The sequence below is a fragment of the Podarcis pityusensis genome (assembly GCF_964106645.2).
Source record: "Podarcis pityusensis genome assembly, chromosome: 16".
Taxonomy (NCBI): Eukaryota; Metazoa; Chordata; class Lepidosauria; order Squamata; family Lacertidae; genus Podarcis; species Podarcis pityusensis.
In genome coordinates this window covers 23720317-23746017 of record NC_138041.1, presented here as the reverse complement: position 1 = coordinate 23746017, position 25701 = coordinate 23720317, and the positions used below count along the sequence as shown (strand labels likewise).

General features: G+C 46.4%; 2 protein-coding genes across 6 annotated transcripts in view; one reads left to right on the top strand and one right to left on the bottom strand.

Moving 5' to 3' along the window:
- Positions 1-7349, bottom strand: part of CCDC157 (coiled-coil domain containing 157) — a 129872-nt gene extending 122523 nt beyond the window's left edge. For 4 of the 5 annotated variants that reach the window (XM_080986274.1, XM_080986275.1, XM_080986273.1 and 1 more), the window contains exons 1-3: positions 7158-7313; positions 5401-5704; positions 2943-3114 (exon numbers count right to left, since the gene is read on the bottom strand). In XM_080986274.1, coding sequence (XP_080842400.1) covers positions 2943-3114; positions 5401-5648 — 420 coding nt within the window. In that variant the 5' untranslated portion in view covers positions 5649-5704; positions 7158-7313. Of the gene's footprint in view, positions 1-2942; positions 3115-5400; positions 5705-7157 lie in introns of all 5 variants that reach the window. The other variant, XM_080986272.1, reaches the window with a different exon arrangement.
- A 783-nt stretch (positions 7350-8132) lies between these two features.
- SF3A1 (splicing factor 3a subunit 1) lies at positions 8133-24370 on the top strand. Its single transcript, XM_080986256.1, has 17 exons — positions 8133-8292; positions 10250-10362; positions 10601-10805; positions 11269-11526; positions 12674-12748; positions 13500-13650; positions 14519-14712; positions 15384-15501; positions 15627-15812; positions 16586-16707; positions 16797-17039; positions 17362-17572; positions 18688-18717; positions 20644-20798; positions 21330-21431; positions 22631-22702; positions 23350-24370. Exons 1-17 carry the CDS (start codon positions 8230-8232, stop codon positions 23449-23451), a joined length of 2400 nt encoding a protein of 799 aa, XP_080842382.1. The 5' UTR covers positions 8133-8229; the 3' UTR covers positions 23452-24370.
- Positions 24371-25701: the final 1331 nt, after the last annotated feature.

The following is a 25701-nucleotide window of genomic DNA, read 5'->3' as shown; positions in this document are numbered from 1 at the left end:
GCATTAACTTTCCAGGTTTTTATTTTATTTTGGGAGGGTCACAGGAGAGGTTTGGGGGGGAAAGGAAGTTTGGGCATGTGCTGTGATCAGACATAAAGGTAAAGGTAAAGCTAAAGGTACCCTGACCATTAAGATCCAGTTGCGGATGACTCTGGGGTTGCGGCGCTCATCTTGCTCTATAGGCCAAGGACCCAGCGTACAGCTTCTGGGTCATGTGGCCAGCATGACTAAGTTGCATCTGGGGAACTAGAGCAGTGCACAGAAACGCCATTTACCGTATTTTTCGTCCCATAGGACGCTCCGTCCCATAGGACGCACCTACTTTTTTGGGGGGGGGGGGGGAAATACAGGGAAAAATTTTTCCTTTTATTTCCCCCCAAAAACCAGGTCGGGGAACAGTGGGATGACGGCGCTGCGCCTCCCCGCTGTCCCCCGAGCTTGTGGGGCTGGCCGATGTCTGCCCGGCACGAGGGGCGCTCTGCTTCAGGGCGCCCAAACGCGCCGGGCGGCAGGCTGCGGACACCTGCGCGAAGCACGGGTCGTCCTCCGAAGGGCGCCCCGTGCTCCGCGCTGCAGGCTGCCGCCCACAAGCCTTGCGTGCCCTGGGGGGAGTTCCCCCCAGTGCGCAAGGCTTGCCAACACCTGCGCGAAGCATGGGGCGTCCTCCGAAGGGTGCCCCATGCTCCGCGCTGCAGGCTGCCGCCCGCAAGCCTTGTGCGCCCGGGGGGGGGGGGGAGTTCCCTCAGGCGCGCAAGGCTTGCGGACACCTGCGTGAAGCACAGGGCGTCCTCCGGAGGGCACCCCGTGCTCCGCGCTGCAGACTGCCACCCGCAAGCCTTGCGCTCCCGGGGGGAGTTCCCCCCGGTGTGCAAGGCTTGCCGACACCTGCGCGAAGCACGGGACGTCCTCCGGAGGGCGCCCTGTGCTCCGCGCTGCAGGCTGCCGCCCGCAAGCCTTGCGCGCCCGGGGGAACTCCCCCCGGGTGCGCAAGGCTTGCGGATAGCTTCCTGGAGCCTGGAGAGCGAGAGGTGTTGGTGCGCACCGACGCCTCTCGCTCTCCAGGCTTCAGCGAAAGCCTGCATTCACCCCATAGGACGCACACACATTTCCCCTTCATTTTTGGAGGGGAAAAAGTGCGTCCTATAGGGCGAAAAATATGGTACCTTCCCGCTGGAGCGGTACCTATTTATCTACTTGCACTTTGACGTGCTTTCAAACTGCTAGGTGGGCAGGAGCTGGGACCGAGCAACGGGAGCTCACCCTGTCGCGGGGATTCGAACCGCCGACCTTCTGATCGGCAAGCCCTAGGCTCTGTGGTTTAGACCACAGCACCACCCATGTCCCGTGATCAGACATGGTTTGATACTAAGAATATAAGAAATATAAGAACGTAAAAGGAGACTTGCTAGATCTTGTTTGGCATCCATGGCCAACTAGATGCCCCAATGTGAAGCATGAATGCAGGGTGTATGTGCAAGAGCCCCCACCCTACTTGCGATTCCTGGCAACTGACATTCAGAGGCGTACTGACTCAGACACTGGAGGGAGAACATAGCCATTGTGGCTAGCAGCTACCGACAGCCTGATGATCCTCCATAAATTGGTCAAACCCTCTTTTAAAGCCATGCATGTTGGCAGCCATTACCACATGCCCTTGTGACTGTGACTCTTAACTCTTCCCAAGGACTCAAATGACGGCAGCTCGGCCTGTGCTGATAGCAGAAATGGTTGACCCCACCTTTCCACCCGTAGAAGTGCTCAAGGAGCTTTTCCAACACTGAGCTTATGATGGAAGATCATTTGTATCTTGCCTGCCTGTTTGGATACCTGCAATGCTTTATGGTGCTGTAGTGTGATCAACACAACAAGGCGTGGATGGGGCCCTGCGACCTTCCAGATGCCAATGGAAGTCCAGCTCCCATCAGCCCCAGCCAGCAAGGCTACTGGTTGACTCTGGGATAATGGGAGTTGTAGTCCAGAAACATCCAGAGAGCCACACATTCCCCATCCTTGCTGTAAAGGGCAATCCTGCAGCCTGTGAAACAGCAAACCTCCCTGTCACTGATTTTGACAGCCTGAGACTACAGCCTAAGTGCGTGATTTATGTTGACAGGTGGGTATTGCCATCTCCAACACCTCGAAAGATTCCATCAACGCTGTCTACAAAAAATTGTACACATCACATGGGAAGACAGGCAAACTAATGCCAGTATACTGGAAGAAGCAAAGATCACCAGTGTTGAAGCAATGATTCTTCAACATCAACTTCATTGGACTGGTGATGTTTGGATGCCTGATTATTGTCTTTCAAAGAAACTACTTTATTCCAAACTTAAAAATGGAAAGCGTAACGCTGGCAGTCAACAAAAGAGGTTTAAAGACTCTCTCTAGGCAAATCTAAAAATATGTTGTATAAACACCGACAACAGGGAAACACTGGCCTGCAAGCGCTCCAATTGGAGAACAGCCTTTACCAAGCTATCTTGGACTTTGAAGACGCTCAAACTCAGGACAGAAGGGAGAAATGTGCTAAGAGGAAGGCACGCTTGGCAAACCCTCACCGTGGTTAACTCCCACCCGGAAACCTATGTCCCCACTGTGGAAGGATGTGTGGATCCAGAGTTAGCCTCCACAGTCACTTACAGACTCACTGTTAAAACCGTGTTTATGGAAGACAATCTTACTCAGCTACGGGTGATCGCCAAAGAAGAAAGAAGAAGATCAGATTGGAACCTCAAGCACCTGTACAGCCAGCCCTGCATCTTCGGGGGGGGGGGGTCGTCTTTCAGCAGTAGACTTCCCTGGTGCTTTCAGATTTGCATGGAAATATTCTTGGTACTTTCCCACTGCTTGGAGAAGGGAGATAAACCACAACTATCTGGCCAGAGGAACGTTTGGTCAGTGTGCATGCAGACGCAGACCAGCCCACCTGGGCAGCCTACCTCAGAAGCCAGCTGCTGGTAGAGGGATCCCAATTTCAGCATGCTGTTCCAGTACTTCTTCACAGCCAGCCCGATAGACATGCATGGTCCTGTTGTTCTGGATGGGGGCACGGCTTGTTCACTGACCAGGTTCTCCGTGTATCTGGTGAAGCTTTGGAGCAGCAGCAGCAACCTTCAGAGGACAGAAAGGACATCCTGCTTTAGTTTTGTAGTTTGCGTTTGAACCCCAATTTTCTTTCCGAAAGGAAGCCCAAAGCAGCTACTGGCAGCAGACCAAAAAATGTTCTCAAAACCAACCACCACACCCTCAAATGTGTTCTGAGCCAGCTGAAGTTTCCAGACAGGATTGTAGGAAGCTGCCATTGGTCTATCTAGCTCAGTACTGTCTACACTGACTGGCAGCAGCTCTCCAGGGTTTTCAGACAGAGGTCTCTCCCAGCCCTACCTGGCAGTGCTAGGGATGGAACCTGGCACTGCTCTGCCACTGAGCTACAGCCCCTCTTCTTTAAAGAAAACCCCATATACTGTGGGATATAACATAAGCAGTTCAAGTACAACACTTCCTGTTTGCCTAGAGTGGACACAGATGGGGACGTTGATCCAGCCAGTTGAACTTCCTGTTACACCTGGTCTGGAGCATCTTCCCCCTGCATGTGACCAGGTAGGTGGGCATGACCCTTGGAGATCTCACAAAAGGTAAGTCTCGCAGCTACCTTCCTCTCTTGATGCCTTTTCTTCTCTTGGACTTCACTGCTGGCTCTCTGCCAGCAGCACATGGGCCCATCCTTACAAGGATGTAAGCCACACTGTATCTGTAACTGCAAGCTAAAACCTGCCTTCAGGAATCCAACTGTGAACTGAATGTGAGTAAACTTCTTACTACTTTTAAAATAAGCTTCTTGTGTCTTTATTCTTTTTAGGAGGGATAAAAGGGGTCTTACCAGGAATATACTCCAATCTGAACAAAGCCAGATTGGATTGCTTAAGTAAAGAGATTCAAACAAATCTACCAACCAGCTTTCTACTCTGTAAAGGGGGATGAGCTCTGCTATATACCGTATTTTTCGCTCGATAACACGCACCTGACCATAACACGCACATAGTTTTTAGAGGAGGAAAACAAAAACAAAAAAATCTGAATGAAACAGTGGATGTATCATTTTTGTGCTTCATGCTGTGGCCACAGACATGTGATTTGACGGTGAGTTTGGGGTAGCCCAATGCAAAAATCCTGAGAATCCATGTGGATCTGTGCTTTGTAACCATGTTTTTGCACCATTGCAGCCCCAGGCAACAGTGGGTGCGTGATTTTTTTGGTGTAGGCTGTAGCCATGGATATGCTATGTGATCTGATGTTGAATTTGGGGTGACCCTATGCAAAGATCCTGAGGATCCATGTGGATCCATGCTTTGTAACCACGTTTTTGTACCATTGCAGCCCCAGGCAACAGTGGGTGCGTGATTTTTTTGGTGCAGGCTGTAGCCATGGACATGCTATGTGATCTGATGGTGAATTTGGGGTGACCCAATGCAAAGATCCTGAGGATCCATGTGGATCCGTGCTTTGTAACCACGTTTTTGCACCATTGCAGCCCTGTTTTTGCATCAGATCATTGCTATGTGATCTGATGGTGAATTTGGGGTGACCCAATGCAAAGATCCTGAGGATCCATGTGGATCCGTGCTTTATAACCACGTTTTAAGTGGGGAGGGAAGGAAAAACATAGAAGGGACAAGGAGCACCGAGAGGGGTGTGCGGAGAAGCAGCTGGCTAAGAATGCAGGAGAGGGATTTAACCTGAGGGAGGAAAGGAAGGCAAAAGTCCCCCCCCCCACCCAAGCCAGCCAGCTCTCTCTCTCTCTCCCCCCCCCACCTGCATGTTGCCTGCGAGTCCCTAGACGCAGCAGCAGCAGCACCGGAGCACGGAGAGGAATTAGAAGGAAGGACGCTCTGCTTTCCCCTCTGCTTGCCTGGAGGGGAGGGGTTTTCTCTGCTCTTTGTTCCGTTTGAGCAAACACAGTAACGAAACAGAAGCGGGTGGGCGGTAAGACCCTGAGGCAGAATGCAGGAAAGCAGCAGCAGCTTCTTTTCAAGGCTTCCCTTCTCCGGAGGATTTTATATTTGCCTGATTTTTGCCTTCACTCGCGCCTGTCGGCTCCAGGGACCACACATTCGCTCAATAACACGCACAGACATTTCCCCTTACTTTTTAGGAGAAAAAATCTGCGTGTTATAGTGGGAAAAATACGGTATATGTGTGTGTGTGACTCACTAGTGTGAGTTAGGAAGGATAACATTTAATCAATATATCCTCTCCTAGTATCCACAACATTCCCACAGATATAATGGATGCAGTAATCTAATTCAAAACCTGGCGCATTCATTGGGGTTTACTTCCGTTCCAAGTTAAGAGTGGCTCAACAAGGAATCATTGCAGAACCGCCGGACCTACCCTCACCTGTCAATCACTAGTTCCAGAAGAACCACGTGGGAATGATGGGTAAACTCAGGGTCATTCTGTGCAAAGTCGTAGTGCTCAAGCAAAGCAACCAAGTCCAGGTCACAGGACAACTTATCAGGAAACTTCCAGGACGGGTAGCGAACAGCCCCGGCTCGGGTGAAGACGCTGAGGACGGTTCCCTGCAGATCCGTGATGTCCTTCCGCAGACTCTCCATGTAGTTTTGGTTAACCAGCAAGGTCACCATGTTGCCACGCTGATGTCATTCCACCAACCACCAACCGGGTCTTAGGGCAGATGTTCCTGGGAAAGGTACAAGCAAGACCACCTACCTTCATCAGGCTAGTCAAGGCAGGGGGAAAGTCGCAAGAGGGGAAAGGTTAAGTTTCCTTCCTGAGTTCCTTACAAATCATGCCCCAACCGTATTACAAGCTTGGGGAACCTGCGGCCTCAGATTTGAATGTAGCCTTTCAGCCACCCCTTATCCAGCTCTCAAAACATTCCCCAGGCCACATTCCTCCCTAACCCTGATTTCACTAGGTTGTACAACCAGAAAAATTGTGAGCCACTAGAGTTTGCAGCAGCATAAATTTCCCCAATAAACACTATTTTTCTCCGTTACTTTAAAGCAGTGTACAAAACACATTGTCTTGTCAGCAGTCTCAAAAACTTGCAAAGTAGGCATGATTAACTTAATTTGCTCCCTGCTTGCTAAATTTGTGCTGCGTCTTGCAACCTGAAGAGACAGCCTCTTAAAACTAGCATTTGGCAGGCATTCTACTGTATAATATGGGATGCAATCCTCCTACACACATTTTATTAGGAAGCAACCTTCACACAAGGAAACCAATTCTCAGGACATTGTGCATACTAAAGGTAAAGGACCCCTGGACGGTTAAGTCCAGTCAAAGGCGACTATGGAGTTGGGGCGTTCATTTTGCTTTCAAGCCTAGGGAGTCGGCATTTGTCCACAGACAGCTTTCTGGGTCATGTGGCCAGCAGGACTAAACTGCTTCTAGTGCAATGGAACACCATGACGGAAACCAGAGCGCATGGAAATGCCGTTCACCTTCCCGCTGGAGCGGTACCTATTTATCTACATGCACTGGTGTGCTTTCAAACTGCTAGGCTGGCAGGAGCTGGGACAGAGCAAAAGGAGCTCACCCCTTCGCGGGGATTCGAACCGCCGACCTTCCGATCAGCAAGCCCAAGAGGCTTAGTTGTTTAGACCATAGCGCCACCCGCGCTTTGTATACCTTTGTGCATACAGTGGTACCTCGGGTTAAGTACTTAATTCGTTCTGGAGGTCTGTTCTTAACCTGAAGCACCACTTTAGCTAATGGGGCCTCCTGCTGCTGCCGCGCCGCCGGAGCACGATTTCTGTTCTCATCCTGAAGCAAAGTTCTTAACCTGAAGCACTATTTCTGGGTTAGCGGAGTCTGTAACCTGAAGCGTATGTAACCTGAAGCGTATCTAACCTGAGGTACCACTGTACTAGGTTAGGATTTCCTATAAATGCTAAATATGATTTGTTAGGGTTGTTAACAGCACCCCTGGGGGTGGAAGGAGGTGGAAGGAAGGAAGGAAGGCACTCTGCACATGCTCAGACACACTCTTGCTGAAGTGCCATGAAAGGGTCCCTATTGCGGGGGGGGGGGAGTGGATCTCCGTCCAGGTGGGTTGATGGGAGGAGGGTCCTGACTGGGGTGCAGTGCCACGAGTAGCCTAGGCTGGCGAGAATAATAGACTTCCTCACCTTCCCGCCCAAAGGAGGGACGAGGTGGGCAAGACCCACCTGCCAAACAGCCGCCGCCGCAGCCAGGCTCTTCCGCTCTTCCCAAGCCACCGCTGCCATGGCAACCCCGAGAGCTTCTTAGGCGCGCCCCCTTTGCAACTGAGCGGATAAGCCCCACCCTCTTTGCTACTCAGCCGATAAGCCCCGCCCTCCTGCCTTCTCTATAGAGATATAGGAAAATCTGTGTTTCACAAAACGTTCGGTTCGCGTTTGACCAGTCGCTCTATGCAGAGCGGAGCCATCTTAGGGAAGGAATCCGGGAGGGCAGGGGGATGTCCAACTGTCTTCCGACACTTCGAAGATCCAAGATATTTATTGTGGCATTTTAAAGACCTAAGGGATGTACATACTGCGATAGCAGAGTTTCCTTGATCAGATGCATGAAAGTTAGATAATTGGGCCGCTAGATCAGAACGAAATCCGGGTGGGAGGGGGAGAGATGTGAGAAAGAGAATGCAAAAACGTAAAAAGTCTGACAAACTGTTTTTAAAAATCAGATGCATGCAAAAATAATAATAATCGCATTTGCCCCCGCTCACAACGATATTGGCCAGGATTCTCTACGGAGTGCTGGGTGGAAGGAGGTGTTCCCTTGACATCCCTCAGGGTGAAACTCATCTATTACTGTGCTTGATATTAGAACAGGATGAGACTTACTTTCGAGTAAACATGCATAGGTCCGGTGTATCCTTTATTTTATTTTAAAATCATGTTTTGATTTGGAAGGACATAAACAAATAATGGGCTGGGGACCGGAAGTCTAGGTTAAAGGCTCTGAAAGTATTTGCCTTAACTTTATGTGAAGAATCAGGGGAGCCGCAGACTCTCATCGTCTCCTGTGCCTCAAACGGACTCGAAGAGGACAACGCGCATGCGCCAAACAGCCCCACCTCCATATTTATACCGCTCCTCCTTCCTTTGACGTGGCCGCTCTGCATGCGCGCGCAGCCACGGCCGACGGCGACGCCATTTTGTCGCCGAGCTCGGTGTTTTGTTGAGCGCCGCGCGTCTAACGTCGGAGCGAAGAGCCGCCATGCCGGCCGGGCCTGTGCAGGCGATGGCGCCTGCCCAGCCAGCGCCCCCTGAAGCGAAACAGGTAATTTTCGGCCTAGTCCGTTTAGCAGAAGCCCACTCTCTGAGGTTCCTTCATCTTTCCACCCCCCCAACCCCTTTAATGTCCAAGGCCTCCTGAAGGGGGAGGTCCTCCTCCCAGGGTGCCTTGCGGGACGAGAGCGGTGCATGCTGGGAGGCGTAGTTTGCAGCCCGCGGGTGCGTGAATGTCTGGGAATTTTCTAAAGTGGGGAATGGGGAACCACAGGTTGCGTGACTGCCAGCTCCCCTCAACCCTAAACAGCCTCGGCCCAGTATACCTGAAGGAGTGTCTCCACCCCCATCGTTCAGCCCGGACACTGAGATCCAGCTCTGAGGGCCTTCTGACGGTTCCCTCACTGTGAGAAGTGAGATTAGAGGGAACCAGGCAGAGGGCCTTCTTGGTGGTGGCGCCTCCCCTGTGGAATGCCCTCCCGCCAGATGTCAAGGAAATAAGCAGCTATCCTATTTTTAAAAGACATCTGAAGGCAGCCCTGTTTAGGGAAGCTTATAATATTTAATGCTGTACAGTGGTACCTCGGGTTACATATGCTTCAGGTTACAGATGCTTCAGGTTACAGATTCCGCTAACCCAGAAATAGTGCTTCAGGTTAAGAACTTTGCTTCAGGATGAGAACAGAAATCGTGCTCCGGCGGCGCAGCAGCAGCAGGAGGCCCCATTAGCTAAAGTGGTGCTTCAGGTTAAGAACAGTTTCAGGTTAAGAACGGACCTCCGGAATGAAATAAGTACTTAACCCGCGGTACCACTGTATTGTTTTTAACACTTGATTTGGAGCCACCCAGAGTGGCTGGGGAAACTCAGCCAGATGGGCGGGGTATAAATAATAAATTATTATTATAACCATCCTTGGCCATTCTGGCTGGTGATGATGGGAAATGTGGTTATTTATTTATTAAATTTACAAGCTGCTTTTTTTTTTCCATGCACACATTAAAACTGGTTCATGAAAACATCCTACCCACTCTAAAAGGCCATAGATAATTAAAACCCAAAGGCCTGGTTTAAGAAGGAAGGTTTTTGCCTGGTGCCTGAAGATCTATAACAATGGTGCTGCCACCCTCTAGACTACTACGATTATTATTATTATTATTATTATTATATCTATCCACACACACAAACACAGAGCATTCTTTCCCAGACCAGGACTCCAGGCAACGTGAACAAATTAGAACAACACAGATAAAATGCAGAAGATTAACAACATATAAAATATAATACTTAAGATAAGAGTAATTAAACTATAAAAAAAAATGAAAGCAGATCCATTGAAAGACATAGTGAAAACAACACAGCACTATTAAAAAAAACAACCCCCAGTTGCTTTAAAAACCACCCCCCAAAGCATGTTGGAATAAAACAGTCTTCATCTGCTGGCAGAAAGATAACAAAGGGTGGGATGTGGGCCTGAAACTGAGGTGATAGATACATTTCTAAGGCCATCCCACCAAGGAGATTTAAACAAGGGGCTTTGATGTTTAGCTCGTTCTTTCACAACAGAACAATCCTGCAATAGAGACTATTGCTTTGAGGTAATACTTGATTTTTTTCCTCAGCAAACTGGTTCTTGAAAGATCCTTTTTTTTTTTTTTATAGAAATTTATTGGGTTTTACAATAACAATACACATAATAAACAATGTAACATATATCTTGACATAATTTCACATTTTCTTTGGACTTCCTCACATCTCCCGCTCCCACTTTCATCGTTATAGCATTTTGTCAGCAATTTATTATCTTATTTGCAATCTTATATCCCTTCTATGTTTCATAATCTTCTACTTCTCAAAAAGAGTTATATTTTCTCAATCTCACTTATTTTCTTAAAATCATCTAAGTTTAGTGGTGCTCAGTTATATTGATCTAGCGTCCTGTTTAGCATTCATGTTTTTGAAAGATCCTTGGTCTGCTTTCTTTTTATGCCATATTCACTTTTAATTGCAGCCAGAAGATGAACCGAAAGAAGAAGCAACACCAGCCAAGCCCGTCGTGGGAATTATTTATCCTCCTCCAGAGGTTCGGAATATTGTGGACAAGACAGCCAGCTTTGTAGCCAGGTAGGTTACCTTAGACTGGACTCTTAGAATATCAGATTCTTGCAGAGATAAGCTAAGAGGATGGTTGAGGCAGCCTCAGCATGCATAGCTAATCAAATTCATTAAGGGACAAAGGCAGTGAGGACTCAGGGTTGGCAGTAATTTTTTGTGCGGGTTGCATACTGTGCCTGTCCTTGATGGCTTTTGAGGAATTTTAAATTTTGGTTTGGTGCTGATTTTTGCTATATAACCTTTCCAGAAATGGTCCTGAGTTTGAAGCCCGTATCAGGCAGAATGAAATCAATAATCCCAAATTTAACTTCTTGAACCCCAACGATCCTTACCATGCCTACTATCGCCACAAAGTCAATGAGTTCAAGGAAGGGAAGGCACAGGAGCCCTCAGCAGCCATTCCCAAAGTCATGCAGGCACAGCAGAGTGCACAACAGCAGCTTCCCCAAAAGGTAAGCGGTTCCTCTCTTGTCTTCATCTGTCTCTTATCTTTCATGGTGCTGCAGGAGGGAAGGCCAACCGCCAACAAGTTTCTCTTGGCCTTTTCCTTCCATTCATGCCTCCCTGGCAGAAGTGAGGAACTTTTGGCCCTCTAGATGTTGCTTACCTACAGCACCCATCAGCCCTAGCAAGCAGGGTCAGTGGCCAAGGGCATTTGGAGGGCCACAGGTTCCCCACGCCAGCTCACTGTGGAGGTAAGAACAAACTTCACCAACCTGGTGCCCTCTAGATGGTTTGGACTGCAACTACCATCAGCCCCTGCCAACTTAGCCAAGCCATCTGAAGGGCACCCGGTTGGCAGAGGCTTTCTAGGAATGGTTCAAACCGCAGAGCAGCAAATACAGGGACATCTGACCTGTGCACCTAAGTGAGGTTGGGTATAAGTGGTGATCCATTTCTGTGTTCCTTCCGCAGGTACAAGCCCAGGTGATTCAGGAGACTGTGGTTCCGAAAGAGCCTCCTCCGGAATTTGAGTTCATTGCAGACCCTCCCTCGATCTCAGCCTTTGACTTGGACGTGGTAAAGCTGACAGCCCAGTTTGTTGCTCGGAACGGCAGGCAGTTCCTCACCCAGTTGATGCAGAAAGAGCAGAGGAATTACCAATTTGACTTCCTGCGCCCGCAGCACAGTCTCTTCAACTACTTCACCAAACTGGTTGAACAGTACACTAAGGTAACAAATCTCAGATGCCAGGAGGATTCATTTGAGCAAGCCTGAGGACAGTTCTATTTACGCAGAGCAACATGTGCATTTCAAAGTGACAGACTTTGAAGGCTTACTGTCTGGCTTGAAAAGAAATCCTTGCAGGGATTTTGGAGGGGAAAGTAGGCACATCCCAGGCATTAAGGTGCCCTAATACTGATTGCACATCCTTTGTATGAATATGGCAAGATAAAAAGAAAATCTGTTCCATAGCAAACAGGAGAAGCAGTGGAAATGATAGCAGAATTGTTCTGTTTTTGTGGAACACCCTCCCTTCAGCTGTGAAGGAAATAAGCAGCTACCCTATCTTTAAAAGACATCTGAAGGCAGCCCTGCTTAGGGAAGTTTTTAATATTTAATGCTGTGTTGTTTTTAACATTCGATTGGGAGCCACCCAGAGTGGCTGGGGAAACTCAGCCAGATGGGCGGGGTATAAATAATAAATTATTATTATTGTTGTTGTTGTTGTTGTTGTTAGAATAGCCTGCTGGATCTGGCCAGTGGCCCATCTAGTCCAGCATCCTGGCCAACCAGCAAACAGAAACCAGCAAACAGAACATTAGCATTCTCCCCTCCTGTGGTTTCCAGCAACTGGCATTCAGAAACACTGCTGCCTCCAAATATGGAGGCTTTGTCTAATAGGAGCTGGCTTGCCTAAGTCATAGCTATACCCCTTGCCAATTATGGCAAATAGTTGCCATCTTCTCTGCATCCTGTGCACATGTACTGTTCCTTAAAGTTCCTACTTTCAGGCAAAGACTGGGAGAGAGAAAAAAAGAACACAGAATTAAGCTTTTCTTTGAAAACGACAGCTCAACAAACAAGTTTCTAGTCCTCATGACTGCTAAGATATGCTTGAAAACGTGCGCCGTTTCCCGCCGATATCTCAGAAGCTGAGTGGGTGGATGAATAAGACCTCAAGTGTCGCACATACCTCCCAGCCCATTACTATGACTTGCAAACCTGGAATAAACTATAAAAATAACTGGCAAAAGTTATTTTGCATAAATTATACATATTGCAAGCTTTTCTTAATGCAGACTATTGATTGCTTGGGCAAAAATAAAACCCTAATTGGAACTGATGTCTCAGTAGCCTATTGAATTTTTCCCCCCAGATCTTGATTCCACCCAAGGGTTTGATCATAAAACTTAAGAAGGAGGCAGAAAACCCCAAAGAAGTATTGGATCAGGTAAGCAGTTAAGAGTTTTTTACATGACTGCCCTTTGCTAGGTTTAAATAATCTGAAAATGCTCTTCTGAGCTAACCATCTTATATCGCTTTGAATTTCTGCCAATACTCGGTGCAGTCCTATAGAGGTATATATGTTACCCAGGTGTAAGCCTCACTGAGTTCAGTGGAGCTTCCTCCTAGGTAAGCAAGTGTAGGATTGCAGTCTTACATCTCAGTGGCCTTATTTGTAATAGAGGCAAGGTGGACTTTTGATTCTCCTTTTGTGATTGTATCACTTCACGTTACTACCAAAGACCTTTTTATTTTATTTATTGCATATCTATTTCACCTTTCCTGCAAAGGGACAAACCTTCTGTGAGGTAGGCTGAGAGGTAATGGCTGGCCCAGGTCACCCAGTGAATTTCATGGCTGAGTGGGGATTTGGACCCAGGATACAGTCTAGCACGCTAACTGCTACACTGCCTCTCAAAATATCCCACAATGTATAATTTTCAAATGAGTCTACCATCACCAGATTCTTAAGTGCAGTGATCCAATTAATCTGAACTAGCCTTGGTAGCCAGCCAAAATCTGCAATTACCACCAACCCAGCTCTTCTCATGACCTGAAGTGGGAGGATATGGCCTTGTCAATGCCTTCAAGCTGAGTTTCGGGGGCACTTGAAAGCAGTCGACCTTGATGCTTATCAATAATGTATCCAAAAACACAGTTACTGGTTTTTTTTTTAAGTTACTTGATGCTTTGTGCAGGCGTGTTACAGAGTGGAGTGGGCCAAGTTTCAGGAGCGAGAGCGGAAGAAGGAAGAGGAGGAAAAGGAGCGAGAGCGTGTTGCTTATGCCCAGATCGATTGGCATGATTTTGTGGTGGTGGAAACCGTGGACTTCCAGCCCTCCGAGCAAGGTTGGGTCATTTACTTTGCTGAAATGCATAGCTTGACCTCTCTCAAAGCCTCATTGAATACAACATAAGAAGGCTCTGTGCATATGTCAGGAAGGGAAAAGCCACTTAGACTCAATGAAAATATTGAATAACTCATCTGTTATCCCTCCAAGGAAGCACTATATAGCTCCTTTCCAACAAAGTCCTCCACCAACTGTATATTACTTTATTTATTATTATTATTATTATTATTATCATCATTATTATTATTATTATTATCATCAGCAGCATTATCATTATTATTGTAGTTAGCTGCTTGTTACTCGAAGGTCTCCAAGCTACTTACATTTAAAAACATAAATATAAACACATTATACCACAAAAACAGAACACATCAACCCACAAAACATCCACAGGAAACTTGGGCAGTAAACTTATTAAGCTCTCAAGCCTATTAAAAGCCTGGGGGGGGGGGGGAGGAATATATGTCTTTACGTGATGTCAAGTAGATATCACTAAAGGTACCAGGTGGATCTTGCTGGGTAAAACACACACACACAGAGCAACAACTGAAAAGGCCCTTTCCCTTGTCATCATTCTCTGAGCCTCCCTCGGACGGGGAGTCCTGGAGAAGACTGTAATATACTTGAAAAGCAGGTGCAAATAAAATGGAAGCAGCAAGCAAGACCTGCATTTGAACTCTGCTTCTTGAATCCCACAAATATCAGAAAAAAGTGAAGCTAACAGAGCCCACAGCCCATAAGTCCAGTCACTTCCTACTGAGGTGGACCCTTAACAAGGAGCTTGTCTAGGGAAGACACATGATGCTTTTTTCAGCTGTGTAACCTGTTTCACCAAAGGTATGATTCTGCCCCCCTCTTTTTTGCAGGGAACTTCCCTCCTCCCACCACTCCCGAGGAGCTAGGTGCTCGAATTCTCATCCAGGAGCGCTATGAGAAGTTTGGCGAAAGTGAAGAAGTGGAGATGGAAGTGGAGTCAGATGATGAAGATGAGAAACAAGAGAAGACTGAGGAGGCACCATCTCAGTTGGACCAGGATACCCAAGTGCAGGACATGGATGAGGTGAGCAGTTAGTTTGCGGGAAAGCCTTTTTGGTGTGGCGAAGCTTGAAAGTAGTCTTTCTGAATCTCTTAATCCCCATACTCAGTAAAGTAATGTTCATAAGAGTTTGTTCCTTGTGCTTCATAGCTGGTGTCCTGGACCTTAATGCTCTGCTGAACTTAAATTGGGGCTCAAGTTTTAACGTCTGGTGGTGGGGGGGGGAAAGGTTCCAAAAGTTTTAGAAGATCTTTGTCCTTTAGCCGTAAACCTACAAGGGATGAGAGAGGGTTCTGAAAACAGTCTAGTCCGAGTCCCGTAAGGGTCCTTTGCATAACATGCTGCACATTCATATTCCCACAAGTCTGTTGATGGTTCGAAGTGCAGCCTTTCACAAGCTCAACACTTGAACAAGCCAGCCCCAAAGGTATGATAGAATCATAGAGTTGGAAGGGACCCTGTAGATCATCTAGTCCAACTCCCTGCGATACAGGAATATTCACCCATATGGGGATCAAACCCATGACCTTGGTGTTATTGACACCATGCTCTAACCAATTGAGCTAACTGGTGCCAGCTTAAATCGAGGAAGGGACTTGCTTAAGCCTGGTTTGTCTTCTTACTAAGAAAACTGAGTTGATCCTTTCAAGAGAATCCTGTTTCATGATCCTTCACTTTAAAAAAATACTTTGAAGGGCTCTGATGAAGAAGATGAGAGTCAGAAAGTTCCACCACCTCCAGAAACTCCAATGCCACCACCTCTTCCTCCTACTCCAGACCAAGTCATTGTCAGGAAAGATTATGACCCTAAAGGTAAGCTTGGGGTTAAGATCAAGTGGGGTTTTGTGACTGGTGAATGGGTTACATTCCAGATCCAGTGGTCATGTAAAACATTTCTAACTGTGTATCTCTCTTTTCTCTCACTCTCCTCTCTCCAGCATCTAAGCCTTTGCCACCAACTCCGGCCCCAGATGAGTATCTTGTCTCCCCCATCACGGGGGAGAAAATCCCTGCCAGCAAAATGCAAGAACATATGCGGATTGGGCTTCTGGATCCCCGCTGGTTGGAGCAAAGGGATCGTTCTCTCCGGGAGAAGCAGAGCGATGATGAGGTCTATGCCCCAGGTCAGTTCAGCAAGGTTTTAGTGGTCTTTTATCGACATTTTTTTTTCTTGTGTTAACCTTGATTACATGTTTATGCGTGCCTGAAGGAAACTAGTCAGATACTAAAATGCTCTTCTGAAATAATTAGAATCATTCAGTGTTAATAAATTAATAGATAAATGAATTACGTTGGGTTAACTTTAGTTTTATAAGAGGACAGCTATCAAGCGACAGGTAGGCATCAAATTTCAAAAGACGTTCTGGGGGCAGGTGTGTTTACTACACTGCAATTCATTTGATTCTGTAGTAAAATGTTCAACGTATTTTCCTCTCCAAACGGGGATGTTCAAAGCAGCTAATAAAGGTACATAAAAGAAAAAATGATAGTAATAATTCAAAATGCAGTACGTACCACTAAATGACAGTCTTAAGTGACCAGGGTTACTGTATTCTAAACAGAATTAAAATCAACGACAATTACACATTTGTAGATCAACCACATGTCAGCTGCTCTTGAGTTTTTTGATGAAAGAGTGGGCTTTATAAGCATAAGAAATATATAAAAACCTGTGTCTGGTTTGGGTTGTCCACAGCCCTGACAAAGTAGTGAATGGAGAAGGTAGAACACTATCTTGGCGGCCAAAATTTTCAGATGGCTTAATTTTTCTGTTTGCCCATATTATGGGAGTAGCGGCAACAGGTGGCTTAGAACCTATGAGCAGTGCCCTATTTTGAAGGACAAAAAAAAAAAAACCCACCATGGCAAACTCTCCCATTTTACTCATACTTTCCAGGCTTGGACATTGAAAGCAGCTTGAAACAGCTGGCTGAGCGCCGTACCGATATTTTTGGTGTTGAAGAGACAGCTATCGGCAAGAAAATTGGGGAAGAAGAGATCCAGAAACCAGAAGAGAAGGTATGGCAGGGAGCCAGGCTAAAAAGGCTTAACTTTTGTTAGTGTGAAAGCAAGAGGCACTAAGACTCACCTGTTTTCTGTTTTTCTAGGTGACCTGGGATGGCCACTCTGGAAGCATGGCCCGAACTCAGCAGGCAGCTCAGGCCAACATTACCCTTCAGGAGCAGATTGAGGCTATCCATAAGGCCAAAGGGCTGGTGCCAGAGGATGACAGCAAGGAGAAGATTGGTCCAAGCAAACCCAATGAGATGCCCCAGCCCCCACCCCTCTCGTCAGCCCCAAACATCCAAACCAGCGCTCCGCCAATCGCATCAGTGCCTCGCCCGCCCTCGGTAAGCCCCACTTGCTCCATAGGAAGCTCCTCTGCTTAACGGAGGACTTCTTCTGGCTCCCTCTGCCAAATAGGTTTTAATTTGCGTCTTGTCAGGTGAATTGCCTTGCTTGGGGAAGGGTCATGTCTCAGTGGTAGAGCACCGGCTTTGCATGCAGAAGGCCTCTGGTTTGATCCCCAGCATCTCCAGGTAGAGCCGAGAGAAATTCCCTGTCTGAATCCCTGGAGAACTGCTGCCAGTCTGTGCCAGCCATACTGAGCTAGATGGGCCAACATGGCCTGGTTCAGCATAAAGCAACTTCCTGTGTTCTTACGTCTTCTAGATGCCACCACCTGTCCGTACAACAGTTGTCAGTGCTGTTCCCGTCATGCCTCGCCCACCAATGACTTCCGTGGTCCGCTTACCTCCAGGCTCTGTCATCGCTGCTCCGATGCCACCGATCATACATGCCCCTCGGATCAACGTGGTTCCAATGCCCCCTTCGGCCCCGCCTATCATGGCTCCCCGGCCCCCTCCCATGATTGTGCCAACAGGTCAGTGCTGAACAATCTCACCTCGGGCTAAATAAGTTTTGGGAATTGCGGAAGCCGGTCAGGATTGCTCCTGGTCTCAGAATTTGCTTCCGTTGGCGCATTTTCCTCAGTGGTCCTATAGGTACCGCGTTAAGCAGTTGCACTTTACCTGCAAGTCTTTGATCAAAAGTTTCTGCAGGCTTCATTGGGATTCTCCGTACCAAAAAGCCATTTCTTCAATGGAATTAAGCCCTGGAGGTCAACACCCTGCTAAAATTTAGTCACTGCATTTGCTGAATGAATTATAACAGTTGTGTTAAAATTGGTGACATCTTTGGGTTTGAAAGATGCCACAGTGACAGCTTTACCATATATATTGCCTTGTGATGATCACCATGTGTCCTTTTTTAAAAAAAAGATCTGTAGTTGGTAACAGTTATACAGGTGACTCCTTTCTCCCAAAAGTTTGAGGTCTAGAAAAGAAGAGGGGGAAAATGTTGGGCAGGAACAGAATTCCCCCTACTTGTTCCAAATTGGTTGTTCCCCTCTCCCAAAATGAACTCAGAATTTCATCTTCATTCTCCCTAGCCTTCCAATTCCTTTTCTCACATGAAAGGTTAAAAATTGTTGCATAGTCTATTGTTTATGCTCCATGACCTTTTCCTACACATAGCCCCTTTTCCACAGAGAAACTGAGGCAGACTGCTTTCAGTTTCTTCCATGGCCCAAAATCATTCTTCCCACCATCTATGGGGATGAGGGTAGACTAGATCTTGCATTTTCAATCCTCTAGGATGTTTCACTGATGTACAAAGACTGTGGTGCTGGCTGCATTTACACAGGAGTTGGCTTGCAAGTTTTCTGTCTAAATCAGAGACCTGTTCTTCCACATAGGTATGGAAAAGCACACACTGCCAACCCCAGTTCTTGAACCCAATAAGTTGAAAGTGTGCTCTGCGACATTACAGTATATTCTTGACCATTGTGTGGGACAAAGGAGCGGCCTGGAACCTTTGTGCTTTCCTGTAGAGTTTTCCGTTTTAAATAATGAAATCTAAATAGGCACTATTTTATTATCTCATAGGTTTCAGGTGAGCTAAGCCATTGACTAATTATATTTAATTGTTACAATATAGGATACAGACAGGGACCAGTCAGCAGTCCAGGTAACTTCTTAAGTGTCATTGTGACCTCGGAGGTAACTCAGCTAATCACTAACCTTCAAGTCGAGCTCTTAATTTGCATGCCTTCACTTCTCTTGTCTGTCCAGAGTGGTACCGGGGATTTCTGGCTGTGGTGTGCGTCTCTGTGTGTCAGTAGTTCTTGACCTTTTGTAGACTACTTGGCCTGATTGTCGCCGCTCTTCAAAGATTCTTGTGGCTGCATGCTAGCTTGGGTGCCAGTTCTCCAGACACGGTTGTTTTGCAAGAGAAACAGAGGCAGGACTAGAGGAAGAGCCACTCTGTGCCCTTGGAAAGAGCCAGAGTCTTCTGTCTGTGTTTCAGTTGCTTCACACCCACTATAGTTGTTGCAAAGTAGCTTTAAGCCCTGCCCCCCCCATCTCGCCTTTATGGTTTGGCTGCTTTGTGTGTGGCTCTCCCTCTTTTCAATGACCACCATCCAAGTTTGAGATAAGTAGCTCAAGGTACATAAATAAGATGCTGTCGAGTCACTTAGATCCCTGGCTGTCACGTGGAAGTGTTCTTGTCTGAAATTTTTGAAATTCTCTTAAATGCTTAATACCCCAGCAATTCCAAGTGAAAGAGTTCACAGTGGAGTTGAAAGATCTGTGATTTTTTTAAAAACAACAACGTGGGTGGAAAGTAGTCGCCAGACCCAAGTATTTGAAACCCAGGGAACAGAGCAAGGCCAAATTCACATATTTCATTTTCAGCTGTACACTTCTGGTCAGGCACATTGCAGTTGCAGCCCAGGATAGTTCATGGGGACAAGGGCAACTTGACCATAGCAATACTTGCGTCATAAAGCTCACGACTAGCATTAACTTCCTACGCAGCTGAAGCAAAGCCTAGGAAAGGGGCTTCAGCCTACTCTGGGATAGCAGATGCATCACATGTGTTTAGGTGCGTTCATCCCCCCCCCCCCCCGCCCCATTTATTTAACCTTCATTTTATTGCTACAAAGCAGAGCTTTCTACATTCACACATTTTCCTTACTTAGAAGCGCTGAAGCTTAGACTTCCAGCAGGTGTGATGTCCTGACTTTCGCAGTGCTTGGATAGGAGAAGCTGACAATTTTCCTAGGCTTTTTAGCTCAACTAATCTCATTTTAACACAGCTTTTATGCCTTGGGAGTTTCTACTTACTGTTGCTTTTCTTTTTTCTTTTGGTCTCTTTTCTTTCCCTAAAGGCAATGGTGTCAAATGTAACTCTTTCAAGAGATTTCCACCTTCTTGTGACCAGGAAATGTATTTTAAGGATCCATACTTCTCTCTGGTGCCAGGGACAGACACCATTGGAGATTGCAAAGGCCACTGGTCCCTCCAGAGCCATTAAACTTTTATTATTAAAATCCTGCTATTTTTATACCCTGCCTTTCTATAAAAATCAAGCAAAATTGTTGCTTACATTTTAAAAAACCCCACATAAAACGCTTTAATTTTTAAAGTAACTAAAGCTGTGTTCAAAAGAATAAAAGGCATTTGATACATGAGAAGTAAAACATTTTTTTTAAACGATACAACTCCACACCTTCACAGTGACTAGTACTATGCATAACCAATAACACCATTCTGAAAGTGCTTTGGTGAACGAAAAGGTTTTTAGCATACACCAAAAACATAAAATCACCTTATTTCTAAAGGCCAGGAGGTGGGGAGCAGATACATACCCCCCCCTTAGTAGTTTCATGCAAGCAAGCTCATAAGTGAGTTGTTTTGCCCTTGATTAGTGTTGGAAGATGCTTCCGCACATGCTTCCTGTGCTGCCTTCTCAAACAGAAATGGAGATGGGACAATACGAGGCTTTTTCTACATTTGATACCACTGCTTTGGGGTTCTGTCCACGTCTTTTGCTCCAAACGCCACACTAGTGCTTTTCTTTCAGAATAAATACTCTCCCCCCCCACTTCAGCTTTTGTTCCAGCTCCTCCTGTGGCACCAGTGAGCGCTCCAGCCCCTATGCCTCCTGTCCACCCTCCACCTCCCATGGATGATGAGCCGGCCTCCAAGAAGCTGAAATCTGAAGAGAACCTGATGCCAGAAGAGGAATTCCTGCGCAGAAACAAGGTGTGCGCTTAAATACATAGTGGTGCTTTGATCTTAGGCCAGAGGAATCTTCTAGCGGGTTGGGTGATCAGCGACCCTTCACATTCCGATTAAGCTGGGTTGCCAGCCTGAAGTTCTCCACTTGCAATCTGAATGGGGGAATTTGCAAGGGAAAGGAATTCAAAAGGTGGAAGGGCAGCCTTCCAGGAAGAAGCAGAGGTCTCTTTATCTATTTTCTCATTGGTTCTCCCTTCTTCTCCTTTGTCAGATTTGACAAATTCATGGAGGAGATGGCTATCAATGGCTGCAAGCCACAATGGCTATGCTCTGCTTCCACAGTCAGAGGCAGTAATGCTTCTGAATACCAGTTGCTGGAAACCACAGGACAGGAGAGAGCTCGAATCCTGCTTGTGGGTTTCCTACAGGCATCTGGTTGGCCGCTGTGAGAACAGGATGCTGAACTAGGTGGGCCATTGGCCTGATCCAGCAGGCTCTTCTTGTGTTCTTAAGCACACACACCCCTTAACAGTATAATTCTTCTTACTCCCTTAGGGCCCAGTCACAGTCAAAGTTCAAGTTCCTAACATGCAGGACAAGACTGAATGGAAGCTGAATGGCCAGGTGCTGGTGTTCACCCTCCCTCTCTCTGACCAGGTATGTGGCCCAAGCAATGGGTGGCCAGTTTCTCTGTTGTCAATGACTGCTTTGCTCTTCAGACAGTTATCTGGGGTTTGGAAAGAGTATTTTGCTTCATAAAATGATCCCCATCTTTATCAGCGGCCAGGTGCCATTAATAAAACCATCGCAATCTATAAATATTGTCTTACTACTTGTGGAGTGCAGGTGTTGCAGCAGAGAGTTACATATAAAAATGTTAGATTATGTGGGGCGGCCCTTGAAGACTCTTCAGGAACTGCAGCTGCTGCAGAATGCAGTAGCCAGATTAATTGTTGCAGCCAGGTGATTGTACCTTTTAACACCTGTTCTGGCTGCACTTTACTGGCAGCCCATTTCCAGGCCCAAATCAGTGTGCTATAAGCTTTACGCAGTTCAGCACCACACTGCTTAATGGAATGTCTCTCCCAATATGAATCTACCCATGCATTAAGATCTACACCAAACTCTCTCTTCATTCTGGAGAGGTTCAGAGAGTTGCTCCCTGTTTGTAGGAAAAAAACAACTCCGTAGCAAGACCCACATGGTGCTGATACTGTCTTTTTTGGCGCCAGTTTAAAACTTTCCTCTGTTCTCAAGCATTTGATGTCATCTAATGGGCTGCTTTTCCCGATCATCAGTTTTTAATTTTGGGGGAAAAGGCTGCTTGTATATTCTTCCAGTTTTTATATTGCTGATTTTAATGGGGGGGGTGTTTAGTATTAAATATTGGATTGCTCTTTTACTGCTTAGTTTTAAACACTGTATATTTACATGTATTTTATATTTCTATAAGCCAGCTTGGGAAAAGCACCTCAGAAATATAATAATAATAATAATAATAATAATAATAATAATAATAATAATAAATTAATAATAATGCTGTTAACATGTAAAGATGCACAGCAGGCATTAAAAGAGAGAACAATGTGTGGCTGTTTATAACCATGAAGCAGCAGGCAAAGCTTTTACCATTCCTGGGTGTAAAATACCTGACCAGATTTAACTGATGAGTCACCATTTGACATCCCTGCTCCCTGATTCATTTCTCTCTTGATTGATACAGCTTTCCTTTTATGACATTCATTGCAAAGCTTTTCCTTTCTATCATGTTATGTTTCCCAAGCATGTGCTGTACAAGTCCCTTGTATAGTGCCCAATTTCATTGAAGGTGTTTGTGGGTTTCTTCTGGTTCCTAGGTTTCTGTTATCAAGGTCAAGATTCATGAGGCCACTGGAATGCCTGCTGGGAAACAAAAGCTCCAATATGAGGTGGGTGTGTGGTCCTGTTGGCCCTTAATTAGTTAGTTAGTTTGCCGTTCTTCATTCATAGATCTCAGGGTTCCCAACATAAAAATACAAGATACAAAAGATAATAAATAATAAAAACAAGAACAAAACAAACCAATAACCTCTCTCCTCTCCACCGTCTCCCACAAACACATTTAAAAGGGTATGTAGCATGTTAATCAACTAAAGGCCTGGCTGAAGAGGAACATTTTTGCCTGGCGCCTAAAGGTATATAATGAAGGCACCAGCTGAACCTCCTTGGGGAGAGCATTCCACTTAACCCTGAGTGTCTTAAGATCCCAGCCCTGTGCCTTATCTGTTCCCTTGCCTTTTTCAACCTTAAATCGCAAATGCCATGATTTGCATTCCATGCTGAGATATGAAGGAAGGGCTATAACTCAGTGGTAGAGCAGTTGCTTTGCATGCAGGAAATCCCATATTCAGTCCCCAGCATCTCCAGGTGGGGCTGCTGGTCAGTGTAGACAGTGATGAGCTAGATGGACCAACTGTGTGACTTTGTGCAAGGCAGCTTCTTGTGGTTTCCTTCTGGTGCAAAGGGTGGGTTTTGTTTTCCTTGCCAAGCGCAAAGCTTAGCACTGTTGAGACCCTCTCGTGTCTTGTCTTTTCAGGGCATCTTCATCAAAGATTCCAACTCTCTGGCTTATTACAACATGACCAGCGGGTCAGTGATCCACTTAGCACTCAAAGAAAGAGGAGGTAGAAAGAAGTAGGACTCGGTTGGCAAGGCAGCTGCCACACAGCAGATGGCACAAGACAAGCTGCCAGAATCTGCCAGCTCCTGAGTAACATCCGCATGGCGTTCCCAGATGGGCAATGCTTTGTACCTTCAGCTTGTATCTGGTAATCCCTTCAGCTGGAGAAAGTTGTTCATGCCCTTGGAGTCACTGTGAATTATTTTTCAAGTTGATGTGTGTATATTTCAGCAGCTCGTGCTATATATTCACAATGTTATCAGAATCGCTGCTTGGCTAGCATTTCTTTTCAGTGGTCTTCTGTTTTAATTTCTTGCAACGTTTTGCCTCTGCGGCTAAGATCTCTCTTAGCTTTGATTAGATCTGCCCATGTGCATTAAACTTTTGGAAGGGGCTTGCTGGCATATAAGAGAATGATACCTTCTGGATGAAACATTTCAGTTTAACTTCCTTATTCCAAATAACTAGTGTAATAAAAGCATTTGTGATTTTCCATGTGAAATCTCTGAGCTCTGATGTCTTTTGCAACAACCTGGATTTCCTGGGAATGGTCAGACAACAGAGATGGAAGAAGCTGGTAACACAGTAAACCTGCAATGTGAGCTGTTATTCAGAACAGTGGAATCGGAAAGAATTCCTGGAAGCAGCTTGCATTAGCCCAGCATAATTTTTTACTCCCCACCCTCCTGCTTTGGAGCAACTTACCTCCATTGCATTGCTTTTGAGTTGAGAGAAAAAGAAGTCACTTTGTTCTTGGCTCCTGGCCTTCTGTATTAAGTGTTTGACCAACACATGAGCTTCAAGGGGCTTGTGCTAGATTCCTCAGAATCTTGCCAAGATTTAACCCTCTTAGTTTGGGAGATTACTCATCAAACAATATGAACCTGACAAAAGTGTAACACACTTTCACTGACTTCAATACAAAATATGGAAATGATTTTAAATCTGTGTGTCTTTTTTGCAAATCGCTCCTTGTCTTTCCAAGACGTACTAAAGGCTGAAAGAAGCCTTCAGAGGGCAGTAGATTAAGATGCTGTTCAAGTCTCTTATCTTTACCTCCTGCAGTGCAGCCACACTTGCTTATTGAGTCTGTAGGTTTTTGACAATCGAAGGGTGTAATTTTGGTGGCAGAGGCTTTTGGAGCCTTTTCTTATCATGGCTAAAGAGTTACACAATACAGTGGTACCTCTGGTTGTGAATGGGATCCATTCTGCAGCCCCGTTTGCAACATGAGCAGAACGCAACCTGAACATGTGCGGGTCATGATTCGCTGCTTCTGTGCACGTGTGTGATGTCATTTGGAGCGTCTGCGTATGCGCGAGCAGCAAACCCAGAAGTAACCCTTTCCAGTACTTCTGGGTTGCCGCAGGACACAACCTGAAAAGACATAACCTGAACCGAACGTAACGAGGTATGACTGTAGGTTCTAAAATTAGCCTGTCCCAGGCTGGTACCCTAGAGATGTTTTGGACTACATCTCCCATCAGCCCCAGGCAGCATTGCTGCTCTAGCTGGGACTGATGGAAATTTGAGTCCAAATCATTTAGAAGGCGCCGTCCTAGAGAAAGCTGTTTAAATCATTGATCTTTCAACTGTTGAGGCCGTTTACTATGCAAATAGATGGTAAAAATATTACAAAGCAAGTCCTAAAGGGCATGCTTGGGCTAACGTTGGGTGCCAGGTCTTGAAAGCCTGCTGCTCTAAATGTTGCACTATGTGCTCCAACCCCCCCCCCCCCCGCATCTTTGGCACCTGTTTAGGAGCTCACAGGTAGAGGCACTCCCTTCCAGCCTTTTCCTCCCATACCCTTGATCATTAGAGAGTTGTTGCTAGCCAGTGTGGTGTAGTGGTTAGGAGCGGTAGTCTCGTAATCTGGGGAACCGGGTTCGCGTCTCCACTCCTCCACATGCAGCTGCTGGGTGACCTTGGGCCAGTCACACTTCTCTGAAGTCTCTCAGCCTCACTCACCTCACAGAGTGTTTGTTGTGGGGGAGGAAGGGAAAGGAGAATGTTAGCCGCTTTGAGACTCCTAAAAGGGAGTGAAAGGCAGGATATCAAATCCAAACTCCACCTCTTCTTCTTCTTCTTGCTTCCCTTAAGAGTGTCCAAATTAAATGGCTATCACAAAGCAGTGTTGCTTTTTCTCTCTCGGCTTTCCACAGGGCCAAAGCTTAGTGGCAGAGCTCCTGCTTTGCATGCAGAATGTGGAGAATCCCCAACACTTCAAGATAGAGCTGAGACTGCCTCCTGCCTGAAAAAGGAGTTTGG